Source organism: Chelonia mydas, chromosome 2, assembly GCF_015237465.2.
Source record: "Chelonia mydas isolate rCheMyd1 chromosome 2, rCheMyd1.pri.v2, whole genome shotgun sequence".
Classification (NCBI taxonomy): domain Eukaryota; kingdom Metazoa; phylum Chordata; order Testudines; family Cheloniidae; genus Chelonia; species Chelonia mydas.
In genome coordinates this window covers 35,938,930-35,952,903 of record NC_057850.1, presented here as the reverse complement: position 1 = coordinate 35,952,903, position 13,974 = coordinate 35,938,930, and the positions used below count along the sequence as shown (strand labels likewise).

Below are 13,974 nucleotides of genomic sequence, written 5' to 3'. Positions count from 1 at the left end.
TGAGGGCCCGTGGCACAGGCGGTACGGTTGTACGTTGCCCGTGCTGAGGGCCCGTGGCACAGGCGGTTCGGTTGTACGTTGCCCGTGCTAAGGGCCAGTGGCACAGGCGGTTCGGTTGTACGTTGCCCGTGCTAAGGGCCAGTGGCACAGGCGGTACGGTTGTACGTTGCCCGTGCTGAGGGTCCGTGGCACAGGCAGTACGGGTGTAAGTGGTCCCATGCTAAGGGCCCGTGGCACAGGCGGTACGGTTGTACGTTGCCAGTGCTAAGGGTCCGTGGCACAGGCGGTACGGTTGTACGTTGCCCATGCTAAGGGCCAGTGGCACAGGCGGTTCGGTTGTACGTTGCCCGTGCTAAGGGCCAGTGGCACAGGCGGTACGGTTGTACGTTGCCCATGCTAAGGGCCAGTGGCACAGGCGGTACGGTTGTACGTTGCCCATGCTAAGGGCCAGTGGCACAGGCGGTACGGTTGTACGTTGCCAGTGCTAAGGGTCCATGGCACAGGCGGTACGGTTGTACGTTGCCCGTGCTGAGGGTCCGTGGCACAGGCAGTACGGGTGTAAGTGGTCCCATGCCAAGGGCCCGTGGCACAGGCGGTACGGTTGTACGTTGCCAGTGCTAAGGGTCCGTGGCACAGGCGGTACGGTTGTACGTTGCCCGTGCTGAGGGCCCGTGGCACAGGCGGTACGGTTGTACGTTGCCCGTGCTGAGGGCCCGTGGCACAGGCGGTACGGTTGTACGTTGCCAGTGCTGAGGGCCCGTGGCACAGGCGGTACGGTTGTACGTTGCCCGTGCTGAGGGCCCGTGGCACAGGCGGTACGGTTGTACGTTGCCCGTGCTAAGGGTCCGTGGCACAGGCGGTACGGTTGTACGTTGCCAGTGCTGAGGGCCCGTGGCACACAGCCCCAGCACACTTGCCCCGTGAGTGCCGGCTGCAGGGTGCCTGAGGCTGGGGTGGCGGTGCCGGGCGATGCGGGGGCGGGAAGCCCCGGCGGGCCTGTGGCTGTGGCCGGACGGCTCAGGCGCGGAGCTGCTGCCCTGTTACAGGATGGAAATTCCTGGCGTCCCCAGGGAGGGAGCTCAGGCTCCGGGCTGTGAAAGGCTCATTTATCCAGCGCGCTGCTGCGGGGCGCTGCAGACACTGACTAATCCCCCCGCACGCTCGCTCTGCTCCCAGCCAGCCCGGCCCCGCGCCCCCGGCAGCCCCGCACCATGCGCTCTCCGCCCGCCGCCGCCTCGCTGCTCCTGGCCGCGCTGCTGCTGCTGGTTGCCCCGCCGCTCGGGGAGTCCGAGAGCCCGAAGGGGAAGCACAAGCCGCTGCGCCAGAGGGAGGTGGTGGACTTGGTGAGTCTGCGCGCGCCGCGGAAATAGGGGATGGGAATGGAGGGGTCGGGAGCAGCGGAAGACTGTGGAGCAAGGGGTCGGGAGAGAGGGGCAGAGCAGAGGGGGCGAGGGAGGGGCTGCAGTGGGGCTACGAGTAGATGATGGGGTCAGGAGGGGCCTGGAGAGGGGTAAGGAGGGCTGAAGTGGGAGTCTGGGGGCAGGGGGGCCTGGAGAGGGGTTAAGGGGGCTGGAGTGGGAGTCTGGGGGCAGGGGGGGCCTGGAGAGGGGTTAAGGGGGCTGGAGTGGGAGTCTGGGGGCAGGGGGGGCCTGGAGAGGGGTTAAGGGGGCTGGAGTGGGAGTCTGGTGGCGGGGGGGCTTGGAGAGGGGTTAAGAGGGCTGGAGTGGGAGTCTGGGGGTAGGGGAGGCGTGGAGAGGGGTTAAGAGGGCTGGAGTGGGAGTCTGGGGGCGGGGGGGCCTGGAGAGGGGTTAAGAGGGCTGGAGTGGGAGTCTGGGGGCGGGGGGAGCCTAGAGAGGGGTTAGGAGGGTTGGAGTGGGAGTCTGGGGGCAGGAGGGGCCTGGAGAGGGGTTAAGAGGGCTGGAGTGGGTGTCTGGGGGTAGGGGAGGCGTGGAGAGGGGTTAAGAGGGCTGGAGTGGGAGTCTGGGGGCGGGGGGGCCTGGAGAGGGGTTAAGAGGGCTGGAGTGGGAGTCTGGGGGCGGGGGGAGCCTAGAGAGGGGTTAGGAGGGTTGGAGTGGGAGTCTGGGGGCAGGAGGGGCCTGGAGAGGGGTTAGGAGGGTTGGAGTGGGTGTCTGGGGGCGGGGGGGGGTCTGAAGAGGGGTTAGGAGGGTTGGAGTGGAAGTCTGGGGGGTCTGAAAAGGGTTAGGAGGGTTAGAGTGGGAGTCTGGGGGCAGAGGGGTCTGATGTGGGGGGAGCTGGTGGACAAGGTTGTGGGTGATGTTGTGGATTTGAGGTTACAGTAACAAGTGAGGAGCTGCTGGAGAATCTTCCTTGCTGCTTTCTCATTCAAAGGGTTGGAACCACCCAATCCTCTCCTTTGCTTTATCCCAGGAAGAGGCTAGAGCAACTCTAGGGGCCAGTCTCTGCAAAGTGTCTATTGTTGGGAGAACAGCTCCCTTCTGCCAGCCAGGACAGTTCCCCTGTCCCAAACCCAGTTATAACTTGAAGACCTGACCATAGACTCAATTATGCTGGGTCATTTTTGCAGGAAGGATGAGTAATTTGATTTATCTTCTTTTCTACATGTTATTGCTCACTGATTGTGATGATGCAGGGAAATGTTTAGAATGGATTTGTCTTCATGGAAGCTATTTCTTTCCAGATGCAGACTGTGTTTCCTCAGATTTTCACATAGCAGAGTCTGGAGTCTGTGGTTAAAGTAATACATACCCTTCTTTCCAGTCATGTCCGCATGAGGAAGCAAGGCCAAGTTAATGTGGCTGGATTGTTTCTATAAAAAAGAGTGGACTGTGAACTGCTATCCTTCCTTACTAAGACATCGCCTAGGCAAAACTGATTTTTTAAAGCCCTTATTAACTAAACTAGAATAGTAAATAAAGGACAAGATAAAGAAAAAAGGTTACTTTTCAAGTAAAGAGCCACAAAAACCTGCAAAACTCTCATTTTATTAAATCCCACTTTCCCATGTGTAAACAAATTCACACTGGTGCTTATACATGGCACGTTTCCAGATGCTGTTTCATTGCAACTACAAATGCACTGAAGGCTATTGAGCCATAGAAAACCAGTGGCATGGATTTTTCTTCCCTCCAGACAAAGGCAAGTCTTTGCAGGGATCCCGCACTTGTATTCACTAACAATTATATTTTTTTAGGATGGAGAGGGTGCTGCTGGTTTTGGTATGTAGACGGCATTGTCAGCAGATGTACCTAGATCATACCCTTCAAATGTACTTCAGTTTGAGGGCTATCACTAGTTTCAGTCCCAAAGCCACCTGTGTTCCACAGAGCTTTGGTGCCATCTCACTGTCATTGTTGAACATTTTTTATATAAAAAAATAAGGAATAATGAATCTGAGGTTTTGGGAAATTAAAGGAGTGAATCCCACAGTTTAAGTTTTCTGTATGAACAAATATTTTTGTGTCCCTCATCTTGAATATTTGCCCAACACTGCATCCCATTATTCAGCTTAGCAGGCTGAGATCTACAACACAGATAAATTAGTGGAAGTTAAGGAAACATACTTAAGTAGATGTATACTAACTGTGTCAGCTAAAATAACTTTGACACAAACTCCTTCAAAAATAGAACCAAAAATATGACAAGGGGTCGGCTTCCTTCAACAGACACAACATTGTCATTTTACAACCAGATGCTCATTCCACTTCAAAAGCAGCATACCATATGTGAAAATAATTGATCTGGTGAGTACAGATCGGTTTGGCTGAAGAGGAGACCAAAGTCCATGTAATTCTTTTGCATACGTGAGTTTCTGGGTCTGCAACAGTTTAAACCTCCCTCTCTGGAAATATTCAACATTTCTTTAATGTTAGATCAGTCTGGAGCACCCTCTTTTTGGCTAGCTCTGCCCCCTGGTGGAATCTAAAAGTAAAATGTCCAGGTCAGCTAAAGCGGTGGTTCTCAACCAGAGGTACATGTACCCCGTAGATATGCAGAGGTTTTCCACAGGGTACATCAACTCATCTAGATATTTGCCTAGATTTACAACAGGCTATGTAAAAAACACTAGCAAAGTCAGTACAAACTAAACTTTTGTACAGCAATGACTTGTTTATACTGCTCTTTATACTGTACACTGAAATGTAAGCACAATATTTATATTCCAGTTGATTTATTTTATAATTATATGGTAAAAATGAGAAAGTAAGCAATTTTTCAGTAAGTGTGCTGTGACAGTTTTGTATTTTTATGTCTGATTTTGTAATCAAGTAGTTTTTTAATTGAGATTGAGGTGAAACTTGGGGGGTACACAAGACAAATCAGACACCTGAAAGGGATACAATAGTCGGGAAAAGTTGAGAGCTACTAAGTTAAAGCAAAGAATAGCTAAATAGCATATTTTATTTGTAAGAGCATGCTTCTCACATGTTCCAGATAGTGGGCCTGATCCTGTGAAGAGATGAGTGCCCCCAACTTCTACTGAGTTCAACTTTCTTAATATTTTTCTATTCATCTGTCATATTAAAGAAATCAGAACTAGGCAACATTACAACCAGTTTCAATATTAAAGGCAAAATGTATCAAATAACTTGGTACAAGTAGTACTGTAAGAAATGAAAATGTCTTCACATAACTGTCTTGCCTATTAGTTTTGTAGGTGTCTCTGAGACCAGACTAATATTCATTGAGCCTTTTTAAGGATCTGCTCCTTGATCAAATGTTTCACTGGCATGTTCTTGTTACTGTATTTGCCAACAGTGATTCTTTCTTTTTGAATATTGTAGGAAATGTCAAAAGTTCATTATTCTGGATCTCAATTTACTTCCTTAGTAGGACTTTTCATTTTATTTATTTATTATTTGTATCACAGTGGGGCAGCCCTGTTATGCCGAGCACTATCCAAATATAGGTTAAGAGACAGTCCCTGCCCTGAAGAGTTTATAATCTAAATAGACAAATCAGTCAAAGGGAAGGGAAGAAGGAAAACAACATACAAGCAGGAGCAATGTTATGATTTGAAAGTGTCATGTTAGTTGCATAATTCTCTTTCAATTTTTTTTTTTGTTTTTGATTAGGGTTTGGTGGGTGGGGAATAATTGAACAAAAGGACACAAGGGAAGGAGATAAGCATGAGACAGAAGGCAAGAAAAGAGCAGGGCAGTAGGAGGTGAAGAGACTCGATGAACGGGTGAGGATTGGAATAAGCACCCAGTCAGCAGATGGGACCGAATGTTCAAGATAAAAAATGTAGTGGACATCAGCAGTGTCCAAAGGTTCCTGTTGCAGCTTCTTCTATGTCTCCTTCTCCTGGCTTTGTCTCCACCCCCAAATTGTCTCCTCCCTGGAGTTATTCCCTGGAGCTTGCATGGGTGGGGACAGGTGGAACTGCCTGGGGTCCACCCTGCACAGCTCTGGGTCCAAATAGTTTCGGGATTGAGGGCAGAGAAGAAGAGAGAGCCCCATCTGAGTTTCATCTTCCTCTCTCCCAAAGGTTAAATTTACACTATTACTATCACAGTCTAGTTGGTTAAAATGTGAAAGCAAGGTGTACCATCATAGTTTGAGGCCAGCAATTGACCATATTAATATTGTAATCTGGGGAAACTTTTTTGGAAGGTAAGGGGCATGTACACTTTTCCATGCAGTTTTGTAGTTAACATATATGAATATTTCCTATTAATGAAACTACCACCCTGCATCTATCTTTGATACCCCAGTAACAGCAAACTCAGCTGCCAGTTTTAACATATTCATTTAATTTTCAGTATTTGAGAGGCAATGCCATTTCTTGCCCCTCTTTCCTCACTAATAGAGGAATTTGCATGGCCTTCTATAACAGACTCCTATCTTGTACAAAGTAAGCAACACTATTTTTCAGCCTTAGAATCAATAAGCAAAGTGTGAAAAAAGATTATGTTTTTCAGTATAATGGAATGTGTTTACAAGGACCTGGTGGTGTTCCTGGACGAGATGGAAACCCTGGAATCAATGGAATTCCTGGGACACCTGGAATCCCTGGTCGGGACGGGTTGAAAGGAGAAAAAGGAGAATGTATGCGAGAAAGCATTGAGGAGTCTTGGACACCCAACTTTAAGCAGTGTTCATGGAGTGCGCTGAATTATGGCATAGATCTTGGGAAAATTGCAGTAAGTAAGCACACGTGATGTTGTAGTCTGATGTTAAAGCAACACCACAGCAGCTGTTGATGGAAACTTTCTTCAACATTCAAGGTTGATCCCAGCTAGAGTTTTAGTTCAGGCCCATTTCTATTATGTGTAATAACTGATTGGACACTCCAGGTGTCTTATTTCAGTAATAAAGCTACAGGTGAGAGAGCTGGGTTGTTCTAGGTACATACAGCAGACCCATATTCAGTTTTCCCTTTTGAAGCAGTAGAACTGGAAGCCAAGGTTTTGGGTTCATGGATGACAGAGATAACTGGCTAACCGACTGGTGAGACTTGTGCAGCATCAACAAGTCCTAACCAGTTCAACAAAAATATTGTATCCTTAGTTCAGGCCTCTGAGTATGAGATTTTAAAATAAGAAAAAAACAAAACATTAATAGGTATAGAAGATGACCAGAAAGAAAAAAAAAATTCCCAACCCCATAGGAGCTACACATCAAGCCTGAGATTTGTAGGCCTACTTTGTTTAAGTAATACAGTTACAGTCACAGTGTGAGAACCAATTCAATAGATACAATAAATATCTAATTTCCATTTACTTTAGAACTGCCCCTTAATGGGCCCAAGCAGCAAGTTATTCAGCATTGGGTAGGTGGAGGGGCACACTTAAAAATTCAACTGAAAATGCTTTCTACTAAATTTTATAAACTATCATATTAAGAGTCTTGCAGTTTTCATGAAAACAGTGTCTTGCGACTGCTAAATCCAGAAAGCCCCTAAGTGATGAAGAGAGAAATCATAAAATTATATTATGTAGGGATTCAGGTTTCAAACACATCCCTTGTTACCTTGCATCAGTGTACTGCAATAGGATGGACTGATTTTAAGTCACCGGTTTTAATCATGATTTTAACCAGCAAGCAGGAAACTTTGATTTCAAGAATTGATTTGAGTCTTGTTTTGCATTTATACTTTTGAGTTACTTAGAAAAGTTGATTCTCATTGGTGGGTAACCATAAAACATGTTGATTGGCAACTAAATGTAGCATTTACATGAAATTTGATACTTCTTTTTGCTAACCACATCTATATATATTTATTTAAGAAATTATTCTGCATAATTTACATTTCAGATTTTTAATTTTTACATCAGAAAATAATGAATGGTGTATTTATTTACTAGATGATTGTGGGGTTTTTTTACTTGTGATTTATTTTAAGCTTGACTTGAATGGAAGTGGGAGTTCAAGTAAAAATACATACACAGCATTTTAATGTTTTATTAGTTAAATAAAACTAAAATGTGGAGGATACATGAGAAAAAAAAATTATCAAAACATAATTTGCACTTAAAACTGAGTTACGAAATTATCTGTAGTTGTTGAATTGAAGTGATTGTTTCTGGTCACCCCGTCCTTCAAGATTTTAGAACTAGGAGATCTCATCCTCACACCTAGTTTTTATTCATAGATTGGAAAAGGAAAACAGGTTTCCTGAAGCTTTTTCAACTCCCAGTCAGTTTCTTAACTTTGAATGAACAAGTCATTGAACTAATTGAATAAACTGTAATGAAGAAAATATTCTCTCTGCACCTGCAGAAGAGGCTACTGTTGTGTCAGGCTCGTTTAACACCTCAGGAAACTCTCGTGTCCATGTGCTGAGCCAGTGGTTTGATGTTCTTTAAAACTTTGGTAGCAAATATGTAGAACTTATTAAAATCACTTAAATAAATATAGTTAATGAAGGCTTTAACATAACTTGTCATTTTAAATGTATTTTAAAAAGCAAATATTTAAAATTTAGAAAATCTGGTTTAAATAAATAATCCCTATTAAAACTTTTTAATAAAACCTAATTTATCCATCTTGTACAGCACCAAGATAACCCTGCATCTTTCCATCAACCTCTTCTGGCTAACATTTTGTGTGGAGTATGGACTGGCTTGAGAGAGAGCTGGTAACACTCTCCTTACCTGCAAGGAAGGAGAGTGTTGGGAAAGAAAGGAGAGAGAAAGGAAAGCCCCAAAGATATTTAGATACCTGACTTGACAGCATACATTGTCTCATATTAAAATATAGGATCTCAACATTCCCCCATCCTCTGGTGTGTTTGAAACACCGATCAGTATTTTGGGGCACTGACTTACTTGTCAGGTGCTAGTTTTTAATAAAAGGAGCAGGGGAATGAATGGGGAGAACAGAGGTGGTGATTAATGTATTCTCAAAAGAATTAGTGAAGTGGGTTCAAAAGCCACAGCCAACAATTTATTCTTATTTTCCTTAGGAATGTACATTCACAAAGATGCGCTCTAACAGTGCTCTAAGAGTTCTCTTCAGTGGATCACTTCGACTCAAATGCAAAAATGCATGCTGCCAGCGGTGGTATTTTACATTTAATGGAGCCGAATGCTCTGGGCCACTTCCTATTGAAGCCATAATTTATTTAGACCAAGGAAGCCCAGAGCTGAATTCAACTATTAATATACATCGCACTTCTTCAGGTATGTATGTCAAAGCCATGTGCTTAGGAATGGAGTTCAAGATAAGGATGCAGTTAACAAGTGACATGGGGAACCTCATAAGGACATCTATTTAGAAGTCTAGGGTCCATAAAGGGGAGGCAGAGAGGGACAGTTGCTAGCTGATTTTTCCCACCTGTGTCAAAATTCAGTATCAGTATTAAAAATACAGTAACTGCAGTTTTTCTTGTGGATTTGGGTTTACTGCCACTCCATTTTTACGGTTTTACTAGCTTTAGTCATACTTTAAGTAAATTCAAGAAGTTAGAGATGAAGAGACTTACTTTATCCAGCCCAACCCATTGAGCTTTAATAGGTTTCTATTAAACAACTACTGCTGCTTCAAATTAGGATAAAAAATGGCATGTGTGACACTATGCCCAACTGCAGTATAACTAAATAGCACTAGTGCTTTGGTGAAACTGGGATACCACCTTCTAAGCAGGCAGTTTATGTATTGGACCTGTATTGTCTTTTGTGCAGTTATTTGCATCAGGTATGGAATTGCATGCAATGTTCTTGGGCAGACTAATTTCTGCTGGAGTTTCCAACACAAACCCATCTTCACCAGTAAGACCTATCACATTAAAAGCTAAACCAAATCATATTTGGAACAATTAGTTGTCCACATCTTATATGATGCCCTCTTCTAGGAAAAGGGCAAATCACAACAACAGTTCTTGTTCAATATCAAAAGATGATGATATAGGGAAAATGGGAGTAACAACTAAAATATACTTACACCATATGTCCCCCTTAATACCTTGAATTATAGACATATGCTGAGAGAAATTGTATATAAAACCAAAGGCTTGCAACATCTAACTTACCAGATGTTGTAGCATAGAGAATATTCACCACAGCGCAGCAGAATAGGCTAGAAGGTTTCACAGGAGAACAACTGCTGCTTGTAACAGGCCTAAGGTTATGGGAAGCTAGCAGCTCTGCTTTTTGCCTATGACAGAAGGCCTCTGACTCTCTGTCTCTCTTCCCCCTGGGGTAATATTTCTCTAAAGTAACAAGAAAATCCATGAAATCTCACTTGTGTGGCCATAGTAGGCCTTTCCATGAAGTACCAGAATGGGTTTTCCACCACTCTACTCATGTCTCCCATTAGTACTGCCACTACAGTGGAGACTGTTGAAAAAAATGAACAGAAATAAGGAACTGTGTATGGTTAAAAACTATTCCTATAGATGATCATAAAATTAAATTACTTTTAAAACTTTGTATTATGGTTTAAAAAACATTTGGCTGCAGATAGTTTCTACCGAGGCCATGGTACCCTGGAAGACAATGTTCTCCCCCCCTAAAGATTTAAACATTAACAACATAGTAACCCTACCTAATGCAGTTTCTGTAGAGATAGTTGCACTGAACTGCTGTTCTTTGGCATGTTAACTATATAAATCAGGATATGGAAAAAAAAAAATCAGTGAAATAAGTGATACTGATTATTTGAAATAAGATACAATGTTTGTTTGTCTTTAAACAGTGGAAGGACTTTGTGAAGGAATCAGCGCTGGGTTGGTGGATGTTGCTATCTGGGTTGGTACTTGTGCAGATTACCCAAGAGGTGATGCTTCTACTGGATGGAATTCAGTCTCTCGTATCGTCATTGAAGAGCTGCCGAAATAAAAGTTTTTTCCAAACCTCCTTATAACCCATCGTTCCCAAGCCCCCATATCAATTTTTTATACACATTTTGTACAATTTACTTTGAAATTGAATAGTTCTCTGGAGCTTTGTAAGCATCTGGCCAGAATACACAAGCTTGCTTACAAGCACCCTAGTTGAATTTTTCCAGCTGAACTGTTTAACATGTAGCCACATCACTGTTAAACACACCTGGCAAGTTCTTCTACCATATAATTTTAGAACAAATATTAGAAACAAGTTTGTCCAGTTTTATTATCATTTGGACTGAATATTTATCACCCTTGTAAAAACTGTAGATTAAATCTTTTTATATCTGTTGAATAAATAAGACCTTTTACAAAAAGAGGCAAAAATCTAGGCTATTTTATTGTCAGCAAATTGCAAACGGTTTTACTTTTTACATGGCTATTATGAAACAGGTGTATTAGAGTAGCTTGACGGACATGAAAGTAACATTTGTGGAGAAAATACTATACTTTATTCATTTTAGATTTCAAGAGCATTATTTAAAAGCATCAAATCATATTATACGAACCTGATTGTATTACTGTAGCACTAGATCATTCAACTTTACTATAGTTCTACTATAGATTCAACTCCCATTGATGTTAGTGAGAGTTGGATCCAGGACAATAATAAGCATAAAATATCTCATTTTAAAAGATTAAGTTTTTAGCATACCATTTTGGCTTTTTCCCCACTAAGTTAAATAACTCATTAAGAGGTTCTCAACACCCAATTTATTTTTAGTATGAAAGTCAGTTTCACCGAAGAAGACTAATAATGGTGAATATATTGGATAATTTTACTACAACAAAGGTTGATTTACCTTAATAATTAAGGTATTTCATTTCCCTAACAAACTAGTTTATTTCAGAGTCTTCTTAGCCAGTCACCATGTATCACCTTGGTGCTAAGATAATTATAAATCAGCAACACAAAAGTATGAAGTGCGTTACACATTAATAGAAATGGAGAAAATAAATAAGGGTAGGCTCAAATGCCTCACTCTGTATGGCCTTCAGAATAGTTTGCAAGTGTTGGAAGCAATCACGCTACAAAGGTGATGTGTTCAGTCTCATAAGACTAGATAAAGAAAATGATCATGTTGATCATTCAGCATGTCTCATAGCTAACTGTAGCATTTTAAGTATTCACTCCAAAATGCAGCTGTCAAGTGACAGTATCCACAAAAGTAGGGCTCTTAAATTTTTACAAAGGAAAAAAAAGGTAAGTGGTTAGAAAGAACTCAAATTTTGCACTGAAGAGCCAAACCAAAGGAAAAGTCACAAAGCATGTATAACATGCGAAAGTGTAATGACTAGTTTTCCCTAGAATTAAAAAGAAAAAAATCCTGCACAGCTTAGATTCAGGTTTTAACTTTTTTAAAAGAAATACTTTGGCTCAGCCAGGTTCTGAAGAGAATATGCAATACATATTTCTTTAAGATTGTCACAGCATTTCCCTCTCAAATTTCTACCTCCATTTTGCAGTAAGTTGGTACTATATAAACGAACCTAAAGCTAGGAGGGCTGTCACGCTCTTCTACCTGGAAATAATATCAGTGCTGCCGCTGAAGTCCAGCAAGCTATACAGCTGATAGATCTCCCCAGAACTTTGTTCATTGCCACTGTCTTCATGGGGTTTCAAAGTATATTCTGATCTTCGAGTGGTTAACACCACAATGCCCTACTGAATTAGTCCTACATATTATGTACTTGATATGTTCTTAAATAAAAACCTCATAAGGCACACAAAGTTAACAACTGCATTACACAGAGATGTTAAGCTTCGTAATTCACATGGTGGCCTTAGAGCAAGATCAATTATCATTCAAATGTAAATATAAAAAATGCCTATATAATAAAGAAGGCCAGCTAATGGAACCTAACAGTATCCCATTTCTGCTGAATGCCAACAATTTCATAATTTAGACATTTATGTTCTCAGGTCTGTGTGAGTGGGAGTAGGAATGGGTTATTTATTATTTGTATTACTGTAGCACCTGGGAGCTCTAGTCACAGACCTGGACCCCACAATGCTATGTGCTGTACAAACACAGAACAAAGACAGTCCCTGCCCCAAGAAGCTTAGTTATTAAAGACTTAAACATGTACAAAAGATTACCCAAGAAGGCAGTCAGATTAGTCAATTGAAACAAACATTCCTCTCAATATCAAGCTACTCTTCAAATGGTTGAATTAAGAATGCTCAACATTTTAACGTTTGCAATGTCCTAAATTCCAGGGTCATAAAATGAAATCAATTCCTCCGCTCCAAATTAATTCTTATGTATAAGGAACTTGTCATAGGTTACATTAGCTTGCTATGAAAGGATGAGCTTTCGGAATAATCAATTTCCTAAGCAATAAAAAAGGTAAACCAGTTGCCTGGCTCCAAGTTATTTAACTTACAGGCTGAATAATTCTTGTATTTACATTTATTAACTCCTGACTCTCATTTGATACTTTATACAAAACAATTGAATGCTTTCACTGTAGTTAAAGAATTTTCCTGATGCAGAATTAAAAATAACTAAAGTCTGAAAAGCATGTACCCTTGATCCTGACCCCTGGGATGCCACCGCTGTTTCAAGTGGTGCTTATGGTGGAAGACTACATGTGGACTCATGCATTTCTGCTGTGGTATTAAGCAATAACCTGAATAAATAAGACCAACATTTTGAAATATCCATCTTTAAAATAAGACTTTGAAAACTACTGTTATTTACAAAAACTAGTGCAAAAGCATCAAGCTATTTATTAAACATGTCTATGTGTCTGAACATGTCCTTTTACTTCAACGTAAACTCAACCTGGAGTTTACATGTAATCTCTGTAACTAAGAGGGACTTTATCTTTCCCTCTAAAAGGAAAAACTGGAGAAGTGGCCAGTGACACATTAACCGCTGATTTAGGTCTGATGCTGCAAACATTTTGCAAGATGCCTTGGACATTATACTAAAACTGGAGGTCTAGCAGATTTTAATATAATGGGCTGGGTGAACAGCCCTCCTCCTTACTGTCTCCAGCCACACTGTACCTTAAAGGTACTCTAAATCATAGAATCGTAGAATATCAGGGTTGGAAGGGACCTCAGGAGGTCATCTAGTCCAACCCCCTGCTCAAAGCAGGACCAATCCCCAATTAAATGTTTGTGCTGTCCCCCGCACAGTCTCCTCCAGTGAGTCAGGGTTTGCACTGCACACACACTGCAATCAGGGCATTCGTCATTCTGAAACCTGACAAATTACACATGGATGGGATTTAGAAAACTCCAGACCACCATGAGGATGAGCATGTACACAGTTCTGTTGGGTCACAGCCAAAGAGAAGCCCTGTGTTTGATACATCTGGAACCTGTCACAACTTTTGATGTCCTTACAAACCCACTCAATTAACCCTGGACATCATCAGCTTCTTGCTCTTGTATAGGAAAAGCTGATTTAGAGAGATCAGTTCATTGAAGGACATGGCTGTTGCAAGTCTGGCTTTTTCCAGTCACTGTGCTGTTTTAAGGTTGGGATGGGAACAGCTGTTTCAGGCAGAGGCTGCTGATTCAGAGAGAAGAGGGAAATAGAGGGGTCAGGAGAGCTCCAATAGAAGAGAAGGCAGTTTGGGTTGTTCTGATCTCCAAATTCTTGCATTGATTACTGGAGCAGTTCACAATCTCAAGCTAAACAGTTGTACAA

General features: G+C 42.3%; 1 protein-coding gene across 1 annotated transcript; it reads left to right on the top strand.

Moving 5' to 3' along the window:
- Positions 1-1,073: 1,073 nt before the first annotated feature.
- Positions 1,074-13,335, top strand: CTHRC1 (collagen triple helix repeat containing 1). The gene is made up of 4 exons (XM_037892161.2): positions 1,074-1,343; positions 5,904-6,125; positions 8,390-8,606; positions 10,120-13,335. Exons 1-4 carry the CDS (start codon positions 1,212-1,214, stop codon positions 10,260-10,262), a joined length of 714 nt encoding a protein of 237 aa, XP_037748089.1. The 5' UTR covers positions 1,074-1,211; the 3' UTR covers positions 10,263-13,335.
- The last annotated feature ends 639 nt before the right edge of the window (positions 13,336-13,974 follow it).